This window comes from Chroicocephalus ridibundus, chromosome 15, assembly GCF_963924245.1.
Source record: "Chroicocephalus ridibundus chromosome 15, bChrRid1.1, whole genome shotgun sequence".
NCBI lineage: Eukaryota > Metazoa > Chordata > Aves > Charadriiformes > Laridae > Chroicocephalus > Chroicocephalus ridibundus.
Window position 1 is genome coordinate 4,537,276 of NC_086298.1, and position 25,126 is coordinate 4,562,401.

The following is a 25,126-nucleotide window of genomic DNA, read 5'->3' on the forward strand; positions in this document are numbered from 1 at the left end:
GCAGGTGGAAAAGTCACCGAGTTCTCACGTGTGGCTAATTCTTAGGAATGTGACAAACCAAACTGTCTCCATTTAGCTGCTAAGGGAGGCAGGTGCAGCTTGCTAGCTGAAGGTGCAGATAAACCATTGACTAGGAGATATGTCACCCAAGAAAGAGCCCCGTTATCTCACAGTGTGCTTGCAACATCCATGGCATCTTTTCTGGACCCAGGATACCCTTCTATGATAGCCTTCCTCACCTAAACATGAGGAGCTCTTTGTGTAGACAGCAGGGGCATGACATTGGGAATCAAATGCCGTGGTTCTCCCTGGGAAAAAGGAAACTGTGAAAGGAGCTCCACATTTCCCAGCTCATCTGATCTCATGGGTCCGTGAGTATCTAGAGGGTGAAATAACTTGCATGGAGGCCTCTGGCTGTTCCTGATGCTGTTTGCTTCCATGGAAATATGGTTCCCTTCAGCTTGCTTTTAGGAAGCCCAGTAAGTATTGCCTTACATGGCAGTGACTCCATGCTGAATACCCATCACTCTCCTCTCAAACCATGAGGCTCAGTCTTTGATGTCAACTACAAAAGAGCCTCTACAGGAGGAGGAACTATCAGCTGAAGGGGCACCAAGTGCCAACAAAACTGGACTGCCTTTCTTTTTGTCTGCTCCTGGCCGGATCCCCTGGAGATGGAGGGGATCTGCTTGTGGTGAACGGCGTGGCTGCTGCGTTTCAGGGTGCAGGCAGAGTGTATTCCCTTAAACCAATAAGCAAGTGGGCTCTCGGATCCTGCGAGGAAACATAGCATTGTTCAGTAAACTGAATGAGACCATGTTCATTGATGTGCCTCACCGCACCGGTGAACACCTGCATACATTATGGTGGCTGCCAGCAGGCAATTCCAAGGGTAATGGCAATAACCCAACCTAATACAACTCCCCAGTAGTGTGAAAGGTGATGGGAGAAGATGGGGAAATTTCTTTCCTAAGGCTATTCTTTCTCTGCATTCTGAAGTCTGAGATTTCCATTCCCCCTTTCGCAGGTATAATGACATGCCCTTAATGGCTATAAAATTACAGAGCCCTTTTTTAACTCCAAGTACAGCATATCACTCTCTGACCTCCTGCAGTAGTGAATTAAATGAACTGACTACACAGTACATCAGGTGTGGTGGGGTTTTTTTCTTTTAACCTGTATTAAATTTGCCTAACCATTAATCTAATGGAATAAGACCATAGTTTTCATATTATGAGATAAGGCAAGAAGAGCAATAAATTGCTTTTCACTATAACTCATATAATTCTAAAATACTCCTGCCATGAACATTCCTCCCCAGGCTAAATACCTTCTGAGAATTCGGGCCACCTGGGGTAGTCACAGACAAACCCCATTTAGGCCCTCAGTCGCCTTTGTTTCCCTTCAATTTTTCAATCTCAATTAGACATTGACATCTTCCTCAGTGAGAAATGACCCCAAATGTACTGTGCTAGAGTCTAAGTATATCCAGGCTAAATTTGGCCAAATCTTTTCTTCAGCAGCTGGGAGACATGGGCAGTGACTCGTTACCTAACGCAGAAAATTTAAATCCCAGTTCCCAAAGATCAAATTTCTTTCTGTTCCCTGAAGCAGTGGAGGTGTACTGTGACTGTCTACTCAACATCCCCATGCCTGGACAAACATTTGAGAGCCCCTTTGCTATCAATGTTTTCATGATTTAATGTGATCCAATCAGTAAAGATTTACTTTGAGTTGAATATGTTGCTAGACCGTCCTTACAAATCAAGAGCCCCGGTACTATCCTGGGTGTTTCACCGCTCTGGAGTATCAAAACCCGAACTCCCATCAGGTTTGGGGAAGCAGAAAATAACCCCGTCCCCTTGTTGGTGAACATCACATTGGAAAGACCATTCCTGACATAATATTAACCAAGTTTGATCTTTCCTTTTGTTCATTATACCCTTCCTTGGATGCTATAATCTCTGCTGATCGCAGGCCTCTCATATCCTGTCTCCTGATCTTTTACCCTCTGGCCGCTGTGCTGCCTCAGATCAGCAAACACCATCCTTCAACACAATCAGATCTCAGAAAATCATTTTTGAACGGGGAAAGTCCAGAATGGTTGCTACAATCATACTACCCTGCGATTATAGAGAATCTCAGAGCAATCTTAAAAGGTAGAAGAGAGAGTGTCATTAGCTATGTTTCACAGATGGCAAGCACAGGGAAGGGAAATGATTTATTTGAAGTCATACCTCAAGGCGGAGATAGAGGCAAGAAAGGAACCCAGGAGTCCTGACTTCCAGTTCCATTATAGAGTGTAAGTGGAAACCAACTGAGCGCTTACAAACCTCTCCAGGTACAGGAAACACCGAGGCTGCTCTAGCAGACCTGGCTGCTGGCCAGCCAGAGAAAGAGAGCACATATGGGGTCCAGCTGAAATAAATGAAATCCTCTCATGGGAGTTTCAGACTTAATTGGCTGGTTTATGACCAAGTAAGCCAGCAAAAATCTCAGGCCACATCCCTTTCCTGCAGGCGAGCTGGCTGTGAAGTCCAGACCAAGTCCCATAAACACCGCTTGAGCCTCCAGAGACCTTCTTTCTGGTTTGTGCCCAGCAAAACCTGTACCTTCTTGCATGAGATTTTCTTTTTTTTTTTTTTTGACATGAACTCATCTCAGTGGCATTGGCAAGAGATTTGTTGGGACTGCAAGCCTACTGTGAGGGTAAATGGAAACAATGGAAACATGCTTTCCCAATAGTCCCCCTGCATACACCTTCCACCCCAGTACAGTCAGCTCCAGCACCAAAAATTAGGCTCCATGGATACCTACATGCTAGGCAGGCTTTGAGAAGCTCTGTCAAGAAACTTGCTGTCCCCTAACAGGTGTGACCAAGAACATGACACCCATGGCTTGCTTCTCCTTCTCCATCTCTCCCATTTGCTTTTCAGTGCTGGCATCACTTTGTTTATTGATTTCCTGGTTTTCTTTCAACATCCCTTTTTCTCCCTCTCTTTTTCCCTCTCCCCTCCTCTCCTGGGCTAAGCCATACACTTTGCCCAGGCACTTTGGCAAGGGGAACTGTACAAATGGAACATGGTGGGATCAAGGAATTTGAGCTACTTTTTAGTGGCATAATTACAGCCTGTGGGGACCCGGGTTGAGTGGTGGGTGGGGTCCATCCACCACTGAGCAGAGCAGCAGCTCCAGTTGAGGGGGAGGCAGTGAGTACCAGAGTGAATGTCCCATGTGGGTGATGGTCGAGTCAGGATAAGATCCAGAAAAACAGCGGGCAGGATAGAGAAGATCTCCCCAGAGCCAGTTGCTCCCACAAATATGTGTCAGCCCTTGCTTAATGCAGATGGAGCCCAGTGGCCTGTACTGGCAAAAGGTGGTAGCAAAAGGGACAAGGAAACTCTGGTCATTTCAAAGGAGGCACAAAGCTTCATGATAGAAACGCAGAGAGGTAGGAGAATACACATGCAGCAGAGGGCTGCGTAGCATGGGAAGGAGCTACAATACCGACTAGAGGAAAGCAGATATCCAACACGCGACACCCCTGGGGATCAGTCCATGCTTCTAGCATAATGATCACTCAGACTCAGTGCTCCTGTCACTAGCCTGGAAGATAACCTCTTGCCATCCTTCCTTCTAGTATGTCTTAGCTAAAGGGAAGATGTAACCCTGGTAGCAGAGACACATTGCACTCAGGCTACCCAGTGCTTGGCAAGGAGACGCTGTGATGCAGCTCCTAGTATAAAAATCCTACTGAAGGCAGACCTCCGACTGGCAGTGAAGACATGCCCCTATTCTTTTTCCTTTCACCATTTCCAGGGCTGCAAGCAGCAAATCAAACCTTTTCTTAAGTGCGGAAATGCAACCTGCAGAGTTTAGTGATAGAAAGGGCAGAGCAGGGCCCTGCTCCCGTGGTTTGTTTCTAGTTTGTTTCTCTGAAAATGCCTTGAGTGTTTTATACTTACGCTGTTGTTGAAGGTGGCAGACAAGCCAGTGCTGTTATTCTGCTGAGGGAGAGAAATAGAAATAAAAATAATAAGAACATGCCTTCGCTGTGACTTGGAGTCATGGGAGGGAGTACAGAATAAAGGAGGATCTGGGACCTGGTCTGCTGCCACCCCATGTGAATTCAGAGGACTTGGTAACATTTTAAATATTAAATACAGCCTCAATTAGTCTGATGAAACTTGATACTTCCGTTGTCAACCACCCAGATAGCATGAGACAAAGTCCTCCCTCTGCACAGGTTTGGGCTATATTTTGGAAACGGGTAGTCACTGGGTGTTCCTGATTTTTCAAGGTCCCTAATCCAAATGCTTTGGCACCTCTGGAAATAATACACTGAGAATTCACTTCATCTTGCACCACAGATACCTACAGCAGTGAGCTGTTTCATCTTCTTTTGTAGACAGGGGAGAGAAACAGATACCTCTGGGGTGCAGTTCATCCGGTGCGGATGTCTAAAGCGGGTGAAATGAATCATGCCCTTGACATGCCTCTTGTCTCCATGGACTGGAAAGGCAGGCTGGTGTGATGAAGCCAGGCAAACAGCGCTATGGACATCCAGAATGAAGGGAGGAGACTCTCCGGGCATTTCATGGGAGACACCCCAAAATGAAAGCTATCAGAAATTATTATTTGGGAACCTTTACCCATATTTGTACAGATAGTCTGGGCCATTCCCCTCCTCTTAAACAACACTTGTTGTGCTGGGCACAGAGGACCAGGCTCCCAGCACATCACCTTTTCCTGTCTTGCCTCAAAAGTTTTGGCTTGGGCTCCAGGTCTCCTCCACCCAGTCCTCACAGGGACCTTGACAGGGACACTTGGCTGCTCTTCCACTGGCCTCATGATGGAGCCAGAGCAGCGTGTGGACCTGTCGCCGTGTGCCAGGGGAGCCTACCTGCCAGGGAAGGGGCGTGAGCATCCATGCAGCTCACTGTAATTTCTCTAATGGCTTTCTTTGGCTTGATAGATATTGAAGGAAGCTTGTTGCCGGGGCAATTTCCATGGAGAGATAATAAGAGATCATTTTCAAGTGAGCGAAAATTTAATGGCACATTCTGGTAATGAGGCAGCAAGGAGAGTAATGACCAGAGACCTCAGAGTGTGAGCACATCATGAGAGAGGGGGGAGAACTCTTAGTTCACTGCTCGAGGCAGACATTTGAGACCTGATCTTTGTCCCCTTGAAGTCAGCCTGGAGTTTTGCTGCTGACTACAGGGAGATGAAGATTAAGACCTAAGAGCTGGTAATGGGGCTGTGTGGCTCCATAGAGATGCTCCAGTGAATTCACTGGGGAAGCAGGAAGATGCTGGTAGGGCTCAGACACCGGATGCTCCAACCTTCTCCTTCAGCAGAAGGTAAGCGGGAAACAATAACCAAAGGAGAGCTGGCTACTCCTGTGCTTTCCCTCTGAAACCAGTAGGAAGTATTTTAGCCTGTGTGTGTTAAGAGACTGCGTTCCTAGATAGAAGGGAAGGGTGTGTAACAGAAGGTGAAGGTCCTGTCTGTTTTAAGCTCTGTGTCCCGTGATGGGCATCTTCAGGAACGCGTATGGAGCAGATCTGAAGTTCAGGGAAGGTGGTAGTGCCAGAGGGTTGGTAGTCAGAGATCAAGGGTTCATGGATAGGGAAAGCCAATGATAAAGAAAGAATCAGAAAAGCACTCATCCCCTTCAGCTTTTATATCCAAGGAGGAAGTATACCTATTCCTCTGGCCAGTTGTGTGAGTGTAAATATGGAACCCAGTAGCCAGTATAAACATAAAAGTCACTTCTGAATTAGGAGAGCAAACTGTGCCCATTCTAGACCAGCACAAAGGCACAGAGTGCAAAATATCATGGAGAACCTATGTGGGATGAGATACCTAAGGTCCAGGATTGTGTTTTCTCGCCACTTCTAAATCTCAGATAAATTTAGGAAAATTTGCCCAGGAATTAAACTACAGAAGAGACTGTGGATGTCCTGCTTCCACCTGGAGGCATGAAGCACCTTCATGCCTCTCAGTTCCTTGAATTCATCTCCGCAGCTTGGTTTTGGCCTTGATCTTAAGGAGGCCCCTCCATCAGCTACTTCTTAAGGGCAGCTAAAGCCAGTTGTTGTTTACCTCCTCTCAAAAGAAGGAAGGCGAAAGGTCTTCTTTCCTCCAGCCTCGTTAACAGTTGTTTCATTAATCACAGCTTTCTCTTCAAAACCAGAGACAATCTGTCCAATTAACATTAAAGCTCTGGCAGTCACTTGCAACGGTGGGGAACTTTGCAAGCGGCACTTTGACAAGCGTCGCTAATAAGTCTAAAATTTTTAAAGCTGCTCACAAACAAAACAGCCCAGTCGCACCTCGTTAATACCCTGCGCTCCCTGTTTGCATGAGCAGTAGAGCCAGGCTCCTTTCTATTCACTTTTATGACGAATCTCAGCGGAGCCCAGGTTCCAAAATACTTCTCCCACAGATCTCTGTCTTTCTCCATCACATCCCACCACCCTCCTGGGTTTACCTAGGCAGATCCTTTCTCCTGCAGTATCCCCAACCAGGCTTTAACACTGCACTGTACCGGGGTGACCTGAGCTCCATGGAGCTGTAGGTCAGAAAGAATGGGCATATTAAAGTGTAGGTCCAGCAGAAAAGATGATTAATAATGTGTTGTAGGGGTCATGCCATCTAAGCAGAGAACAGTAGAAATAGTAAGGTGTGGAGAAAAAGTTATCCCGTTAACTGCAAGCCTCTTAGTCTAACCTTGACTTGAGATTTCAAAGTGAATTTTAAAGGAAAGAACAATTAAATACCCAGAGATAAAGGGAAAATGAGATAAGATGCAACATGGGTTTACGAAATGTAGATTGTGTCAGACGAACATGATAGCTTTGTTTTGATAAGATACTTGATTTTCTAGACAAAGGAAATGCTTCTGATCTCCTTTATCTAGACTTCAGTAAGGTATCTGATAGGTGCCATGTGGGAAATTATTAGTGAAGCTGGAGGAAAGGAGGATTAGTAAACTGTAAGGTGAGGTGCAACTCTCTGGAGGGAATTTACCAAAAGAGTTTCTCACTGAACAGTTTTGGAACTGATCTTTTCTTCTTGTGAGTGATCTTGGCAGTAGAAGCAGGATCCTGAGGCTAAAATCGCCCAGCGACACAGCACTGGAAGTTTTGGCAATGCAGAGGAGAATGAGAATACAAGTCTGAAAGAACTAAGTGACCTTGAGAATAAGAATAATTGAAATGAGACGGAAAACAAAAACTTTGAGCTGACAGGTCACAAATCTGAGGACTTGCAATAGCCTCAGATATAATACAGGAGATGATGAGCTATAAATGATCAAGGAGATCTATGTGGTCTAAGTGACAGCAGAGTGGCTGAATTTTTAGGCACAGAGAGGCAAATGCTATTCTCGGATATACCAGGAGGGATATTTCAACAAATATAGACAAAAAAAGGTGTCATTGACTGTAGGTCTGACTTCTTAAGGTCAAGATGGATTAGCTTAACCTTGCATGAATGCAGAGGAAGGCTGGAAGTTGATCTAGTTGATGGAAAACAGATCACACAGTGGAGAGCAGAAGAGTCGGAAACATCATGTTTAACTTGATAAAACACAGGTTGACATGGGAGAAGTTGCAGAGAGGTAAAACAGCTCCGTAAGCTGATGGGATACGGCTCCTGAAGCAGCATGAACACGGTCAGAGAATGTTCCTTGCTTGTCGGTGGAAGATGCAGGGACAAAAGAGAAGGTTTGGAGGTCTGAGCTTTTCCTTTTACACCTGCCATGGCAGCAACTGGCCTTTCTAAAACAGGAGGCCCCTGACATTCCTTGTGCATCTCCCTTGAGTCTCCGGGTATTCTGGACAGCTTTCTTATTCCTGATGCTCCTGAGAGTCCCTTCAGGCTGCTGCCAGAGAGTCTGTACTTCTGCATGGGAAACTGAAGCAATGATTGCAGCACACGTGGGAAAATCTCAAGTCCAATTTAACCAGGACAGGTAACAAAATCAATGAATAAAAGATCAGCAGAGGAGTTAGCATGGTGTAAGAACCCAAGCTATCTGCCCAGGGTCTGGTGATCTTCTTGCTATCCTGCATTACTGCATCGTTACTGCTCTGGGTTAGCATTTCTTGCCACTTTCTTCCTAACTTACATCAACATATGAGACAATCACCTCTGCATTTTGCTTTCTAAAGATGCCTAAAGAGGGTAAGCTGGCGTTTGGAATCAGGCGTGCTGATACAATTTGCGCGAGTGCATGTTTTCCCCTCCTGTCTGTTGCTCTTGCATTAGCGTCATTTTAACCAGCATACGCTTTTTTCTTTTTCTTTATATTTGCCTCATTTTCAGGCCTTTTGTGAAACTGGGACAAGTGCTTTCTGATGAACCAACTATGGATTTGAGGAGCTTGCTGGGAAGGCTATTTACTGGGTGGGTATGAACTGGGCTTAAATCTAAAGGAACTGTTAATGCCTTGTCTGGCACAGGGCTATCACACGTGTCACAGCTTTGATTATTGCTGCCTGCCATGCTGGGAGGTCAATGTGAGATGAAAGAAGATTGGGAAACAGTTAGATTTGAGCAATCAAGGTGATATGTTCCTGAAAGGGGCTGGGAGGGAGAGGGGGGAAGGCTTTGGTGAGCCTGCAGGTTTTCTTCTCAGCTTTGGACCAGCAGCACACATGTTGTAATTACACGTAGACGCTGGCATGCTGGGGAGAAAGCTGTTTAAGGAAATTTTAACAAAGTTTTGTTCCCTGTTGTGGTTATTACGTTAGCAGGTGCCAGGCACTGGGGAACCTGCCGGGCGCTGAGGAAGGAAGAAGCAGGAGCTGTGGGTTAGGGATTGTCAGTGATTTGCTGGCTCTTAAAAAATGCTCACCCTCCAGTCTGCAAGGCAGTGAGGGACTGCGTCATGCCTTGGACATGGGCTCTGCCTGTCTGACTGCTCCATCTCTTTAACATACATGCAGGTGCAGCTTATCCTTTCGATGTACATCCTCCCCTGTATGTTGGGAACTCTGCTAAATTGTAATTACCACTGTTATTTTCCCGGTCTGCAGCTCCCAGCTCTTTTAACCCAAGTTCTTTTCATATAACGCACAGGCTGGTGGGCAGGATTTGGCTTAGGGGGTGATGGTTTAGCTTCAGAGGGGATGGGGACAAGCAGTTAGAGCAGCAAGTGGCACCTTTGCTTCTATGCTACGTGCTCATGCCTGGCCAGTTGCCCCAACTAGTGATGCTTCTGTCCACAGAGAGGCTCACATGCTCTCCTGGATCACCGTTGCCATACCCCCTAAAAAATCCATAATCTGTATTTGTCAGAGCAGGAAACTGAGGCACAGGGAGAGAAAGTGGTCCAAAGTTAAGGTTTACAGCTGTAAAAGGTTTTCAGGAGTTTTTAGCATTTGCTGCTTCATCCAACATGACATGAGATTTTGGTTATCCCACCCCCGTGTCTGAATGACGGGAGCATCCTTCCCCCACTGCATCAGGGGTGTCTCAGCCCAGCACGCAGGTGTGTGCCTGGTGGCTTCTGTGTCACTCACTCCTGCCCCGGCGCCTCTCCTTGCCCTGGTGGCTCAGGAGGTCTCCGTAGAGCAGGTCTGCATGGAGAAGACAGCTCTGCTAAGGCCCAAGTCCTCTTTCAGATACATATGTAGAGCAACAGGCTTAATCTCCCTGTCTGTGTTGAGCTACCAGATTAGGAAGCCCTCCTCCCTTTCCTGCGGGATGACCGTGTTGGCAGGTTGATGGTGAACCTCCGAGTGTCAGTATTTGTTCCCTCCAGAAAAGGTCAATGCCCAGCACTTCGGGGCTGTGGCACCGCGACCTTTTCAAAGCGCAGACAGATGGAAGTGGCTCTGTGGAGAAAGGCCAGGGCAGGAGGGCATCTGGCAGCTTTTCTAGGAGTCTGTTTTCGCGGCAGAATATACAAGTCTCCCAAACACATACACATTTATGGCCAGTTCCTCAGCTGCTCTGAATTGGTTCAGAGCCAGTGACTTCAGTGGTGCTGTAGCGCTTGAACCAGCATTCAGTCAGCCTTCTCCTCCTGTCTGCACGATGCTTCTCTCTGCACACTGCGACACCACTCCACACATTTTCTCATCCTGCTCCGAGGGTCTGGCTTTCCTCTCTCTGGTGCTTAGAGTGTTATTTACATCCAGGCAGGAGGGGTAAGAAATGGAGCCATGTCTGACTTCTCCACCTGGGCCATCCAGTCTTATTTTCCCTCCTGCACAGAAGCTGACCTGGGCACAAGGCTGTGGAGCAGAGGGAACGGGCTTTAGCTGCTGCCTGAGTGCTGTGCACGGGACTGCTGATGCAGAGCTTGAAGAGAGGTCGGGACTGAACTTGCTGGTGATGCCCCACTCAGAAAGATGCTTTGCCAACATATTTCCATGAAATAAAGACAAAAGCTAAATTGTATTTGCATTTCAAAGCCTGTATACATCTCACTCTGTGTCAGGATAAGAATCACCTTCCCTTTGTATCAGTATTGAAAAAATATGCTCCAGGTGTATGGCTCAGAAAAAAGAAGAAAATTATTTAGTCCGGGGTCCTAGCAGCCACATTTTTCGTGGGATTTTGGATGCCTTGGTTTCAGGATGAGACACAAAAGTCTTTGCTAACTGTCTGAATTCTGTGAAGCACCTATCTCACCACCCTGCAGATTTAGGGCAAGGCTCAGGCTCAAACGCCCAGCAGAATTGAGGCCCAGATCTAGAGCTCTTTCAGAGATGAGGAGAACAGATAAAGCAGAACCCTCTAGAGAACAGAGTTGGGTAGAATTACCTTACTGGCCAAATGAGATGAAGCATGGAGTAGGTTTAATTTGTATGTTACGTTTTTAATAACGTTCTTATTAACAATATCTAATTAAGGCATCTGGCAACAACTTAATGGGCAGAAAAGGAAAAAGTCAAGAAGGCTTTATCAAATTTTTCTTTCGACTCCAGCTCTCTGGATTTGAATGAATCCATCATCAGAGACAGAGCCTTGTTTGTGTGAATCTGTTCAGCACAGCAGTGTAAGTAAGTTGTAGCTTTATTGTCTAGGACCTATCCCTTAAAATTAAACTCGTCATTCTTATGAAGATGATCGCTTGAAGGGGAGATTAACCTTTACGATGTGATGATGGAAGTCGTTGTTGTTCATTTCAAGAGCCGGTAAAGACTGTTGGGAGCTGGAAGTGATGGAAACTGGAGTAGGATTTGGTGACACAGATGAAAGGTGGAAATGGAGTTTGTCTTTGATGGGGCTTCTCTCATCCTCTTTTCCACATCTGATTTCATTGTGGAGTTACTATTATTTATATTTTTTTAAAAAAATTATTATTTACATTTTTTAAAAAAGAAAATATTTAGGAGAGCCTGAAGTCTTATTCATATGTGTGTGCTGCATCTCATGCGACAAGATCCCTATCCCTGCCTAGGAACTTTATGGGATCCTAAATAAAAGATGGGTGATTTATCAATAGCAGAGTGGTTAGTTTTGTTTGTTATGTGCTGCACACTCCCTTTCCCCCTCCTGCTGCTGCTGGCTTGCAGAAGAGACAACCATGTTGTCCGCAGCCTCTTGCAGAGGAGAAGCCCTTTGGCTTTTTCCTCCTGTTATCTTTTGATAAGGAAGACATCAAGGCTGTGCATATCAACATCGCAAGCCCTGGCCCCTCGGAGTGTGTCTATGCTACAGCCCAAAAGTATAACACTGGCTTGTGCAGACAGACCAGAGGGAGCTGTAAACTCAGGGAGTTTGTAGGATGGTTCAACCCCAGCAAATCTTAACCCTCACAAAAGGTTGTACGAGTCCAGCAAGGACAGGAGTGTAGCCCTGACTAAACAGTTCTGTGTAAAACGACACTAAGTTGTTTTCAAGCTCTTCTATGTGTGATTGATCTCCTGTAACAGGACACGTGCAATTAACCAGCAGCTCTGCTATTAATAACTATCCCTGAGTATGTGGATAAAATGAATTGGGGTCTCTGTGGATTATTGCCTTTCTTCATTTGACACTTCTTTAGATGAATGACATGGAACAAAAAGGGAATCTTAAGAGTATATAATTGAGTGTGTATTAGGGTTTATGAAGAGATTCCTACAATAACTGTCATGTTCCACCTGACGGAGTGGCTGTTATGTGAACATGCCAAAGTACCACTTTCCTTGCTGTGATCTTTGTTCTCACTTGCTTTCTCTGCATTAGCTTAAAATCTCCTTTAGCTGATGCCACTGAATGCAGCCTGAGTAATGACTTGAGTGCAAAATAAGGACGGGAATAAAGAATGAGGTGAACGCTTACTGTCAGAGGCCTCAAATTGGGCACCAAAGTGAAAGGAGGCCCAGTGTTTCAGAGGCAGAGAGCTTCTGCTGCTCCCACCAGTGACAGCTTCTCGGGAAATCAGGACACATCGATTTATATCCTGTTGGAAACCAAAGATCTGGCTCTGCTAGGCACTGTCAAACCTCTGCTTCAACGGGGACAGGTACTTCAGGGAGATGAAGCACCAGAAAGAAAATGAAGGCATGGAGGGGTGAAGTGACTTGCTTTCTGTGTCACAGCGGGTTGGTGGCAGAGCCGGGAGAGGGGGCTCTGTACTGGACTGCTGTGTTGGGTAACCCAGCTCCTTAGCTGGAGAGTCCTGTTGTGGGAATGACAGCGTGAGGAAATGGGATTTCTCAGAAATGAAAACTTACCAACAGTCTTAGGCAGCAAGATGGAAACTGAACCTTTACGTGCCATTTATTGGCCTTTGCGGAGGGTCTGCTGGGAGACCTGTGGCACCGGGATGGCACTGCGGTCCTGCTGCCCGTGATACCAAAAGACAGCAAAAACTGCGAGGTCTCTGAGACCGTCCTGTGCCAGTGGGAAAAAGGGAAGATTTGCTTTCATACTCTTCAACACCATGTTGTGTGTCACTGGCTGCTCTGACCTTCTCCAACAGAGATATTTGCTGCTCTGAGCTACATGTCAACAAAATATCTTGGCTTTGATGCGTTGAAATCCTATTGGAATTTGGTGATGTTGGGGTGCTCTCGTTAAAGAAAAGATGCAGCTTACAGGTGATGAGGTTTCCCTGCAGCCTGAGACGAGGGCCAGCTAACACCGGCACCACTTCTTCTTCCGGCCCAGTGGGGGCTGGGGGCATAGTGGAGTGACAGGCAGACTGCTCACACCTGCCCACCGACATGCACCCTGAGACGGTTAACAAAAGGACGCTCTGCCTTTGCGGCAGCAGCCAGCCCTCGTGTCCTTTCACGTCCAACAGCACAGAGAAATCTCCCTTTGCACCCCAGCCCTCCCTCCCCATCACCAGCCCGGCCCTTTTTCCTTTGCTGCCCTGGAACTTTCCATCTTATTTTCTTTCTCTGGCCTCCCTTTCTTTTTCCCCCTCCATCTTTCAGTTTGACTTGTCACACACACACACACACGGAGTCACACACTCAACCCTCCCAAAGCCGCAGACCTTCAATGCGGTGGGGCTGAGGGATGCCCTGTCACCTTCTGCCCCTCCACGATCCCCCTGCCCTATTCCCCACTGATCTATTGCGAAGGACAGGTAACCTCAGCCAGAAAGACGGATGCCACAATTACATTCCCCTTTTCAGCAGCTCTTTCCCCTTGCTTCTTCCTGATGGAAATCGTGGGCAAGAAAAATCTATTATTACTCTCCAAATCATATCAAATATTTATCAGGGTAATTCTCTAGTTATCACCACCGATTGCAAGCCTTAGTCACGTAGTAAATCTTGTTAGTGTCATCTCTGGGAATGTGTCTCGTCTGTCTCCTCAGCCGAGTGCCGTATAAACCAGGTTGCCCCAGGGGAACTTGGCTTATGGAAAGGCGGTGGAGGAGGAGGCAGCGGAGGCGATCAAAGATGGGCCAGACTTACCAAATCCCCTTTCTCCCAGGACATGAGATGGGGTCCGTTCAGGATGGGGCTGTGGGGAGAGCAGGCAGGTTGCATGTGGGAAGGGGAGGTTTGCTGGGCCACGCCAGCCGATGCCTCCCTGGTGTGGCAGATGCTGTGCAGATAAGCTCATTCCTGATCAGAAACTGTCTAAAATAGGCCAGTCTGGAAAAGACAGGTGTATTAACTTCCCCGGGACAGAGATGAAGTGAGTTACTCAGGGCTGCATGAGAAGTCAGTGGCAGAGGCCAGCACAAAGCTCAAGGTCTGTGGCTCAATTATATGATTATTCCTTTTGGAGTGCTGTGGCTGGTTTGAAACAGCACTGTCCTGTGGGTCCTGTAAGTCAGGGCAACCTTGACACCTCTGCTAACCCTGCCAACGACTCTCCCCTTCCACCTGCTGTGTAAAGGACTAGCAAAAGCAGCTACTCTTGCTGGGCTTTTTTTTTTTGTTGTTGTTGTTGGCACCAAAACGTTTCCAGATTGTACCTATTTTTAAACTCTTTATTGGGTCAGATCTGGACAGCTTGGAGACTTCAGCTCTTCCCTCTTTCTACCCCTGTGTACATAACTTATTGCTGCAAAGGGAAGAAATGAGCAGCAAATTTCCTCTGCCAGAACCAATCAATCTGGCACCTGTCATCAGCATCACAGCAGCTATAAAATATTTAATTTCTTAATGATGAATTGGCAGATTGTTTTAAAAAAGACAACAAGGAAACAAAGAAAAGGAAACAGACACTCGCAATCTGCAGTCGCACTCTTTGCCAGGCTGAGCCTTTGGAGCTGATAGCAGGAATGTGTTTTTCCATCCAAGCTACCTGACAGTGCTGTCTATTAATAAAGCCCTGCTAGTGGTTTTGGGACTGTTCCTACTCAGTCAGTCATTGGACCCTTGACTTGCCATCCCAGGGTCCCACACTGATTCCTGATGAGACTGAGGCTTCAGAGGAGGATTAATTTATTTTTGTTTCACGAAACAGGAAAACAGCTTCTCAATGGCACAGATCCTGCCTCGCTCAAGTGCTGATACACTAGTATAAATAAAGAAAAAGAATGACCAGGCTAGGTCAGAGCGCAAGTGCATCCAGCCAAGTATTCTGTCTCCAGCAGTGACCAACAGCGAGTGCTTTGGGAAATGTATAGGAATAGGTCAATCAGAGAGTGCTGTTTCTCTAGCAGCCTCCAGCAGTCTGCAGCCCAGGGAGATCTTTGTGGTTTCTAGCTCTGACTGGAATTTTCTTCCACGAGCTTGCCTAGTCATTTTTTAAAGTTATGCAAACTTTGAGCATCCACAAAATCTTCACTCAGATAGTCCCATAGTTCTCCTGTGTGAAGCTGTATATCTTATTTTGTTTTCAGCATATCACCTACTAATTTAACTCGATGTTCCCGGTTCTTGCATTAAAAAGACAGTGAAAAATCATTCTCCCTTCAACTCTCATCCCTTGGACATGTCTGGCTCACAAAACAGGGAGCGGCATAGAGAAGCCTGGGCTAACAGAGACCAGAATTGGTAAGTCTGCAGTGGACAGTCTGATTTCACAGGGCATGTCAGCTTGCCTGTGCCCATGGATACCTTCTGCCTCTGGTACCTACAGCGGTGAACTTGGAGGGGAGCCAGAGGCCTTACCTGTATTACGGTCTGTTTGCAAATGCATAAGGGAATGCTGGTGGCAGCCACCAGTTCAACTGATGCAGCTGCTGTGGAAAGGGGATGGCACAGAAAGCAAGACCCTCCGCTGAAGTTATACGAATTACTTACAGAACTTAAAAAACACATCCCTGTCACCATGTCGGTTTATGTCCATTGCTCCTGCACCTCAGTAAATCCTGTAAATACACAGGCAAAAAAACTGCTTAACCAAAGAGCTCCTTTTACTGTAGCCTGCTCTGGCGGGCTTTATTGCAAATACAGTAATATCTGGAATTTTTGTTTGTTTGTTTTATTAACTTCTAAGTCCTGTTTTTGGGACCTTTTAATTACAAGAGTCATAAGGTTTCACCAAAGCAAACACAAACTTTGAGCCATCACAGGAAAACCTGAAAACCGGAGTTCCAAAGGCTTGCAAAAACCCTCCTAAACCCCAGAGAGATGAAGAGGAAGCGAGCATTTTTCACTCATCACCATTTATTATTTTTAAGTCAGTCTCATGATTTGAAGCGGTGACGCTCCTCAGTGGCGTGACCAAACCTACACTATTCATCTGGGCTGGGGGAGCGGGCTGGGAAGTTTGGCAGACGCAAGTGGGTGGCTGGCAGCTCGCATGCGGTGCCTTCGTGCCTCCTCCTCTGCCTCTCCTGGTGGAGTGTGGGGAGCGAGGGCTCCAGCAGATATCTGCAGTGGGATCGGCCGGTTGTGGTGGGACGGCAGCGTCCAGCAGACACAAGGGTCATGCAGCATCATAACTCAATTTACCAGGAGATATCTGGCAGAGCCCTCAAGCTCTGTCTGCTCTGGTGATTTGTTTTGGCCCTCCTGCAGGCATCCTGTGTAAATACGTGAAACACAAGCTCCCACTTGTACAGGAAGGGCTTAACCTGCTTTCAAGAGGGGTCAGTGCAATTAGGAGCAGCGCCCATCGCCTCCTGGAGCTGGTACGTGATGGCAAACTGCCACTTCAGACCTCCCCCCTCCTTGCTGACATGCATCTGCTCTAGGGCAAAACAGAGTTTCCCCCAGCTTCTGTGCAAAGCCTCCAGACCGCAGAACGCTGTTTCCATAAGCGCCAAAGCACGTTATACTCCTAAGGGCTGGTTGCTTTGGCATAGGGATAAGATGAAATCAAAGGACAGTACTTTTGTGTCAGACAGCTCATTTCCCTCTTAACTCTGGATCTCTGTCTTCTGCAGATGGTTGTTTAAAGAGAAGTTTGCTCCATTGATCCTGTCTAATATCTCCTTGGAAGTTCTGAATGGAAAACATCCTGCTTATCTCTAATCAAAGATGGGTTTTCTCTGCCTCTGGGCCAAAACACTGCAACAGGCTTGGCCCTTGTGGGAGTAGTGGATGCTGAGCAGACATGGGGCTGCCTGCTGCCTTTCCAGGCATGGGGAGAACCTGAAAACCAGCCTCTTCCCACTGTGCCACCGCCTGCAAGGTATTTGGGTATGCAAGGGGTAATTAGAAAACAGCAATCCAGCAACTCCTGGCTAGGTGGTTGCTGACTGCAGCACAGTAAGTCTGAAGAGACATCTCTTTCCCATCTATTAAAATAGACACCACCGCCGGCAAAAAAATTTGGGAAGTGTGACTCAAAGTGGGGGAAGGAAGAGGGATAGGGCTGATCGGTAGCTAGACACCCACATCAGGAGAGCATCTAAGCAGAACCGCTTGCATCCTACTGTTGTCAACGTGATTTCAAATTAAACATATGCTTATGTAGAAAAGGGACTGAGAGAATAGTTGGCTGTAGGAAGTTTTTGGCTCACAGCATTAGAAGGCACATGTTAAGGGTGTCCGTGGGATGGACAGTGTCAGAGTCCTCTCTACCACAATGCTTTTCTATACAGCTTTAACAAAGAGTGTAAGGTTAAATAGATCTTGCTTTTCTTTCTCTCTTGTTACCCAAAATCAGCCCTGGACACTGGTCTGAGGGCGTCCCTCTGCCCTTGACTCCTTGCCAGGCATGCCTGGCTGGAAACATGCCTCCAGATGGAGCAGGCTAGGAAAGGTGAGGAAATGCAAAGAGGAAAGAAATGAAAATGTATGAACGCCTCTAATTTTGCTTATGTTTTTGCTGTCATTTAGATTGCTATAAAATGAATGTAAAATATTGTGATTCTGCTCTAATAACTTTTTTCATCCATTTATGCTGGCATAAATTTCCTCTGAGTAGAAATTTTTGTCAGAATCTGGTTGGGGCAGATCCTTGATTTCATTATTTGTTTGCGAAGAACATACTTTCTACCCAATATCTTTTTTTTCATTAAAAAGTAATAACTGAACCTGGCCAGCCAAAGCCACGTATTGCAGTGAAGGCAGTCCAGCTAGAGAGCTGTCGTGTGAGGGTGAACCAGGAATATATTGGGTGCGGAGGTGGGGGCATCGCCAAAGCTAATTCTAACACTTTCAGCCTAAATAGTTCATTTCCTTGTTAGTTGGATTAAAAAGTCAAAACTTCTGAGGAAAAAAGGTTTCACAGAGGAAAGTTTTGGGCTGAGTTTCTCCACGGGAACACCGTCCCCTGACATCCCACCTCACCCCTCCTCGTCTCCGCTGGGCGTTGTGGTGGGGCGGCGAGTCACCCCTTTACCCTCTCCTTTCCAGGGAACACTGTGGTGGGTACCCAGCCTGAAAAAGGAGCTTCCCAGGAAAACAAATCCCCCCAGCCACCCGCTTCTGTGGACTGGTTTCATCAGCTCCAGGGATTTCATCCCCAGCCCCGGGAGCGTACAGGGGGCCCGTGGTATGGTAGGTGCCACTGGCTCGGGGTGAAGATGGCTGGCAGCCGGGACAGGGCTGGGATTCAAAGCAGAGTGGTGGCCCCGTTTTGTTCCCCCCATGGCCGTGCCTCCCCAGCATCTGTGGTGCCCGATAAGGGCAGGGAAATGGGGACGGGCCTGCATGGTGTGCAGGCAGGGGCTAAAAATGGCTGCCAGGCTCATGGGGCCTGCTCAGTGCCTCACAGCTGTGGCATGCCTGGAGGGGGGCTGTTGCTCTGGGGACACAAAGGCCACCGTGACTAAGGGCAGCTGGATGTGAGCTGGCTGGTGAGGAAAGACAAGGGCCCCTTCCAGCCCTGAAGTGTTAAAGCTGCTGCAGGCTGGCCTGGTGCAGGGGACTCCAATGCAAACCCCTCACTGAGAGCAGTCCCAGCGAGGACGAAGGCAGGGACCTGGCAGCATGGGGGAAGCCTCTGCGGGGTGTGGGGACAGGGGGACCTGGTAGCACAGGGGAGTCCTCCACAGTGTGTGGTCACAGGGGGACCTGGTGACATGGGGGAGGCCTCCGCGGCGTGTGTGGGGACAGGGCCCGCCTGCCTTTGGGCAGGGGTCCCCTTCCACATGGCTGCCCAGGCTGGCAGGGCAGGAGGAAAAAGCAGGGGCCTGGCGGAGGAGCCCCTGTGCTGCTGCCTGCCGTCGCCTCACACCAGGCCTCGTTTTCCTCCTTTTCACCACAGAAAAGCTATTTCAGGCCATGGCTATTTCAGCAGTTGGTTTCACAGCCCAGGCCCTGATGCAGCTAGCCAGCGGTGTGCCCTGCATTGTGCGCCCCAGCCGCTCTCAGACTGCTCCGCTTTCCTCCCCTCTGGTGCTTTTTAAAATTTTTTGACTTTATTTCTTTTATTTTTGTTTTCTTGGGGAGTGCAAGAGCCAGATTTGTTTCCGTGAAGCCAGGAGTGCCCCGTGCTGCCACCATGCCTGTCCCCCCAGTGCAGCTGCTCACAGCATCTGCTTTTCACCCCTGAGCGTGCAGGCCTGGACCCGGCCGCAGCCTTCTTTGCCAGGCACAAGCACAACAAGCCCTGGAAGGCTTTTCCTCTCATTGCTCTCCGTCCATTTCCTCCCGGTGTGTCCTCCCAGGTGCTCAGCGCTCACTGGGACAGTCTCTGCTTTGGGCTCCAGCTCCAGAACTGGTGGCACTGGAGGGGAAACTGGGGCCTCCTGACGTGCACATCTTCCCCTCTGCTTGAGTCAGGCTGGACCACAAGCCAGGGAGATGTGGGAAAGCGTGTGGATCCCCCAGGGCTCTGAGAGCCATTGTCTCTCCCTGAGCCTGACAGCACATGTAGATCCATCCCCTTCTATCTGCCCTGCGGGGCTTCTGCCCCGAATGGTTAGGGTTTTCTTGCATTAGCTCATTTTTCCCTTGCAATCAGTCATTTTTCTCTCACAGTCGCTCATTTTTCCCATGCAATAGCTCATTTTTTCCTTGCAGAATAGGCTAGGGCTCGGTTAGGCTCCAGGCCTTGCTTGCATATTTTGCTGCTTGTCTGAGGCTCAGGGGGAAGAAAGGCCGGAGCTGTGGAGGGCAAGATGAATTGCCAAAGCTTTGGGATGGAAAGCTGGCATTAGCGCAATGGGAGAAAACATGAGGGCTGAAGGCGGGTTTCATTTGGAGACGTGCCTTGGAGGGGACTAGGGGAATGGGAAGGGACAATAGGCCTTGCAGCACGGTGATAGCCCTGTGGAGGGGCAGGACCCCTGCTGACCGCAGGGGAGATACTCCTGAGAGACATGGCTGCAGCATCCCAAGGTGCCTTTTCCCACCAGGGCACCACACAGCAGCAAGCAAAGGGAATGCAGTGACACAAGTGGCCCCGAGTGCTGCCAACCATGTGCCCTGCCCCCCCCACGCTCTGCACGGTGCAGGGCTCCTCTGTCCCACAGCTCTGCTGCTGGACGTTGCCTTCCCAGGTCCCCTGAGGTGGCAGAAGACCGTGTTGTGTTTGCCAGTCACTGCTGCCATCACTGATCGGGGCACTTTGCAGCTGTCCTGTCATCGTAGGTGCTGTCACAGCAGGTGCTGTCATGGCATCATGACGTTGTTTGCCGGCGTTGTTAATGAGCGCACTCTCCCATGGCTTCACTTAACAATGTGGCACAGCGCCCGCTGACAGGAGCTGAGGACCTGCCATGGCTGGAGCAGGGTTTGTTAAGCAGCAAGAAGAGCCTATTGGGAAATGTCCAGGGCGGGGAATTTTCCAGGCGATATAGAGGGCAAAATCCCCATTTTCCACTCCATGGCTCCTTTCCTGGGGGACCCTTTGCAGTTCCCCTCTGAGATCTCTGTAGCCTACAATGGCCCTGTGGGACGTGGGCCTGATTTCAGTCCTGTAGTGCTGTACCGAAGAGCATTGAAATTGCTGAAACATTTGGTTGCCCAGAGAGCATCATGGCATGGGGCTCCCCTGTGTCTGCCTCTTGGTGTGCATGTGCACGGTGTGGTGGTGGCCACAAGACCTTCCTGGGTGGTCAGTGCCGGGAGCTGGGACATGCCACCTCCAGGGATACCCAGGGACACTGAGGTTTTGCTCACCAGCTCCTCTGCCTCCTTGGACCCTGCAAGTTTTGTCAGCCAGGAATGTCTCTGCAGTGCGTACCTAAAGCACATGATGGCACTGCAGGAGCGCAAAACCGCCTCAGCCTCCTCTGCAACTCAACTGGATTTTTAACCCCTCCAAGGAAGCGAAGCTGCTGCAGGTGCGCGGCTTTCCAGGGACAAGGTGTGGCAGGAGGTTTGGGGGGTGGTGATGCCCAGTGCTCTGCTGTCCCCAACTAGGACAAAGCCTTGGGTCCAAGCTGCTGGCTGCTTGGACACAAGTACATGTAGTGCTGCAACGTGGGCCTGAGTGTGTGCTCATGAGCTGGCATCTTCCAAAATGCACAGTAGCTGCTTCGTGCAGTGGTTCCTCACAGCTATACGTGGGGGGGTCCCTGGTCTTGGCATGCCTGAGACCATTCCCCTTCTCTGCATAGGCCCAAAAAAACCTTCCCAACGATACTGGCTGTGCTTAGCCAGGCAGCAAGACAGGTCTAGGGCTACTTTGGGCAGTAGCACCTGTAGACCAATGTGCACCAAATGCATCCATCTGGGTGCACTGAGAAAATCTGCCCCTTGCTCAGCCCCTGCTGCTGCCATGTTGTCTGCCTTCACCTCCTGAGCTCGCACAGGCAGAGATGGTCTTCAGATAACACACTGGTCAGAATCAAGGCCTGATGCAGGTCTGGTGTGATAATATCCTGCTGGCTGGCAGATGGATTTTGGAAGAGAGCGAGCAAATTTGTTAGTTTGCTGGTTCCTGAAGTTACTGGTCCTCTAGCCAAAAACCAGGGAGAGCTGTAGAGATGAAAAGAAAGGCTGCAACAGCATTTCCATGTAGCACATGCTTTTTCCTGAAATAATCCCTGCAGGAGAGAAACTCTGTAAAAATATCTGGATGTGAGAATCCTGATATGTATCTCTTCTTATCTACAAAGAATTGAAGAGGTATAAACCCAGCAAGTTCTGCCCAAATTATTGCCAGATCCTGTAGGTATCAAAACCAGCGTGATCCCCTTCATAGAGGTTGTCTGGAATTATCTGGTGGATACAAGGTGGATAGCTCTGCTTTTCTGCCTCCTGTTGTCCTCATAGGAAAAAGTTCTCTCTCTAGGACTTTTCCATAAGCAACAAGACATATATGCAGGAGAGAAAGCACAGAATCGGGAGAGGAGGGAAAATAAACCTCTTCCAATAGAGAAGGACAGAAGGGGTCTGGTTCCTGCAGCTCTTATTCGTCTCTCTGGATGGAGCACTCTTTGCTTGATATCTCCCTGTTGTAAATGCAGCTGATTGATTTTCTTTCTCTTTCTTCTTTTGCACTTGTTTATTTTAATAAAGATGGATTTTATTATTTTTTTTTGGAAACCTAAAGCAAAATGTTCCAGTGCCTACACCCACCCTCCTGGCACTAAGCGCTGATGGTTATTTCAGTGGTTATAATTTGATTTCTGCCTCTCCTGCTGGGCTGATGTGAGAGAAACAATATTTAGAGAAGATGATTTTTAATTTTTTTTTTTTTTCTGGAGCAGGGGAGGCAGAGGCTGGGAATGGTGTGGGAAGAGGGAAAAAGAATGAGCAAGAATGCACTCTCATTTTCTAGGCGGTTTTTTTTTCAAGTTTGCAGTCTCTGATGGACAAAAATCATAGTATAGCTCAACTAATCAATTGCTCTCTGAAGAATGGAGAGTGCTTCAACTCTTTAGGTATTTTTGTGTTATTGTTGGTCTGCTGCAGTGACTCATCGTAGCTGCTCTGTGCCAATGATTTTAGGCTTGTAGCCTGAACTGTGATAATCTCCATTTTGCAAATGGAGAAACTGAGGCACAGAGTAGTAAATTGGCTCCTTCCCCTTCGGATCACCTGTGCAGCCAAGAACAGCATACAGCACAGGCACTGAGGGTTGATTTCCAAACCCAGGATATAGTCGGCACACACAACCCAGACCACATCTCCAGCAGCACTCAGCTCCCAATTAAACTTAGACAAAACGAGGTTTTCACTAGTGCTTTAGCAGCCAGCCCTTCTTCAGTGATAATACTGAGCAGCAGATTTTCAAAGAATTCAGCTGCTCCTCAGCTCTTGCTGTTTCTTAGGGAAAAGCTCCTGCATTTTGCTAAGAGAAATGGCTTTTTCTGTGCCAAAAATCTGACCCTTCATTTCTAGGCACAGAATTAAAAACTTGTTCATCACTTTTTTTCTAGTTTTTAAAGGAGCAGCATCCTTCTTTTCCTTTTTTTTTTTCTTTGATTTTTTTCTGGCTTCTAGGAATAGGCCTAGTGATTGCTTCTGTGCATATCTGAAGATAATAGCTTTGCTAAATAATTTTTCCTCTTTTAAAATATATATCAAGATTGCCTGCTGCATAGTTTACATTTCCTGCTGTGGAGACAAATACTTTAATTAAAATGGAAGGGAGGAAAAAAAAATCACACAGAAAAATAAAAAGCCTCTGTGAAAAGAATCCTAAAATACTTGAGAGAAGTAGAAATGGGCAAATGAAGCCCTTTGGCAGCCAGGATGTATTTTGCATGAATGAGTGCGTATATGCATGCAGGCTTTTGGGACTATTTTGCTCAATGCAAGGAGGGAGATGCTGGTGAAAGCCCCAGCTGCGTGAAAAAGTCCAGCTACGTTTCTGTCAAGCAACAAGAGATCTTTCCTCAAACTGCTTGTCCTCCATCTCCCGCTCCAGTCTGTGTGCAGGACAGATGGAATGGCTTGGTTTCAGATAATCGTGTCTTGAGAATAAGAAGGAAATAGGATCTTCTACCTACCTTGGCCCTGCCTCTTTCCTTCACTTGAGAGCAAAATGTTAAATTAATCCCCTGTGGTTGCTGTATTTGATTATGGGACTCCTTGTACCTGCTCTCCCTTGGCTTTAGCTTGCCCCCAGGGAAAGCACAGCAGAAGAAAACAGCAAGAAACTCCTACATGTGCCAGGCCAACATTAACTCCAGGGAGAGATGAGAGGGATGGGAAGTTGCAAGTACAAAATTGCTGCTCAGACCTGAAGGTTTTCTCCCTAAATCTAGTTAGGGACCAAAAACATTGCACCTAGTTTTGCCTGCAAAGTTTGGTAGAGCAGGAGAAAGGGAGACCCCATTTATAAGCAAAAGCACAGTGTGAGCCTGCAAGGTTTTCCTGCAGGAAAAATGGTAAGAGAACTCCTTCCTTCCTTGTATTTTTAAGCAAAGAAAGCAACTTCCGAAGGGTACCCACTCAAGCCTACAGTAGGTGTGAAGCCAGAAGAGATAAGCTACCTCATCCTACACCCCTGTCTTAAGATCTTTCTGGAAAATGCTCCCAGTGTTTCCCTTAAATGTTTCCCCTAAATTAGATCCATCCACCCAGAAAAACACCCTGCCTTGCCAAAGCACCCCAGACTACCAGGGCTTCCCCTTTAAGGCCGGCAGGTGCTGCCCACAGCTGAAGGGTCGCTGGAACCAGCAGCTGCCAGCCCTGGGTTTCAGAGGGCAGTGGGGCTCCAGCTGGGTGGCAGTGAGCAGAAGGAGCTGCTTGGATGGGTTAATCAGCCTTGCAAAGGTCTTTTTCCAGGCCAGGGTATAAGGGGAAGAGGGTGGATTGAGAGCATCACAGAGCACTTCCCCCACTGAGCTGGGATTTGTGTCTAGCTCATTGAGGATAATTAGATGATCACCATCAGGTGGGTACGCTGAGTGCTCACTTTCTGCACCATCCCTCTAAAAGAGGAGCATATTATTCCTGTTTTTCACCAGCCTGAACCAGCAATCGTCTCTTTGAGCTGTGATGCTGTCCCTATATAATTAAGGCTGTCAGTCAAACTCAGACACCTAAACACTACAAACTCCATGGCTTACGAGAATTGATCACAGGACTTTATTGCTTGGCAGTCAAAGCAGCACTTTGCGGACTCTCTTTTCCCTTCTCAGAGGAACAAATTGTGGGGCTGTGAGAAGGAAACATCCCCCGGAAAGCGGTTAGGTGCCTCCAGTGCTTACTGGATATGCTAGCTGTGACCATGGGTCCTGTGCAGGTGGTGGGATGAGCTGCGCTGATCCTGGTTGCTGTTCCTGATTCAGAGACTGCTTCTGGTGCTCAGGGTATGAGTGAGACCTGCTTATGGTGGCAGGGAGTTTGAGGACTTACCTGTTGCCTCCAGCACCCAGCAAAACAGTGAGAGAAGGGCTTGACCCAACGCAGCCTCTCTTCTCTGTGCATGAGAGTATTGTGGGTCAACAGACAGAGAGTGGAGGGGA

At 47.9% G+C, this 25,126-nt stretch overlaps 1 protein-coding gene across 1 annotated transcript in view; it reads left to right on the plus strand.

The window, feature by feature from the left end:
* LOC134523911 (CMP-N-acetylneuraminate-beta-galactosamide-alpha-2,3-sialyltransferase 4-like) overlaps nucleotides 1-25,126 on the plus strand; it is a 53,382-nt gene that overhangs the window by 19,482 nt on the left and 8,774 nt on the right. The window contains 1 exon segment of the mRNA XM_063353424.1: nucleotides 21,824-21,863. Within this exon segment, the coding sequence (XP_063209494.1) occupies nucleotides 21,824-21,863 (40 nt within the window).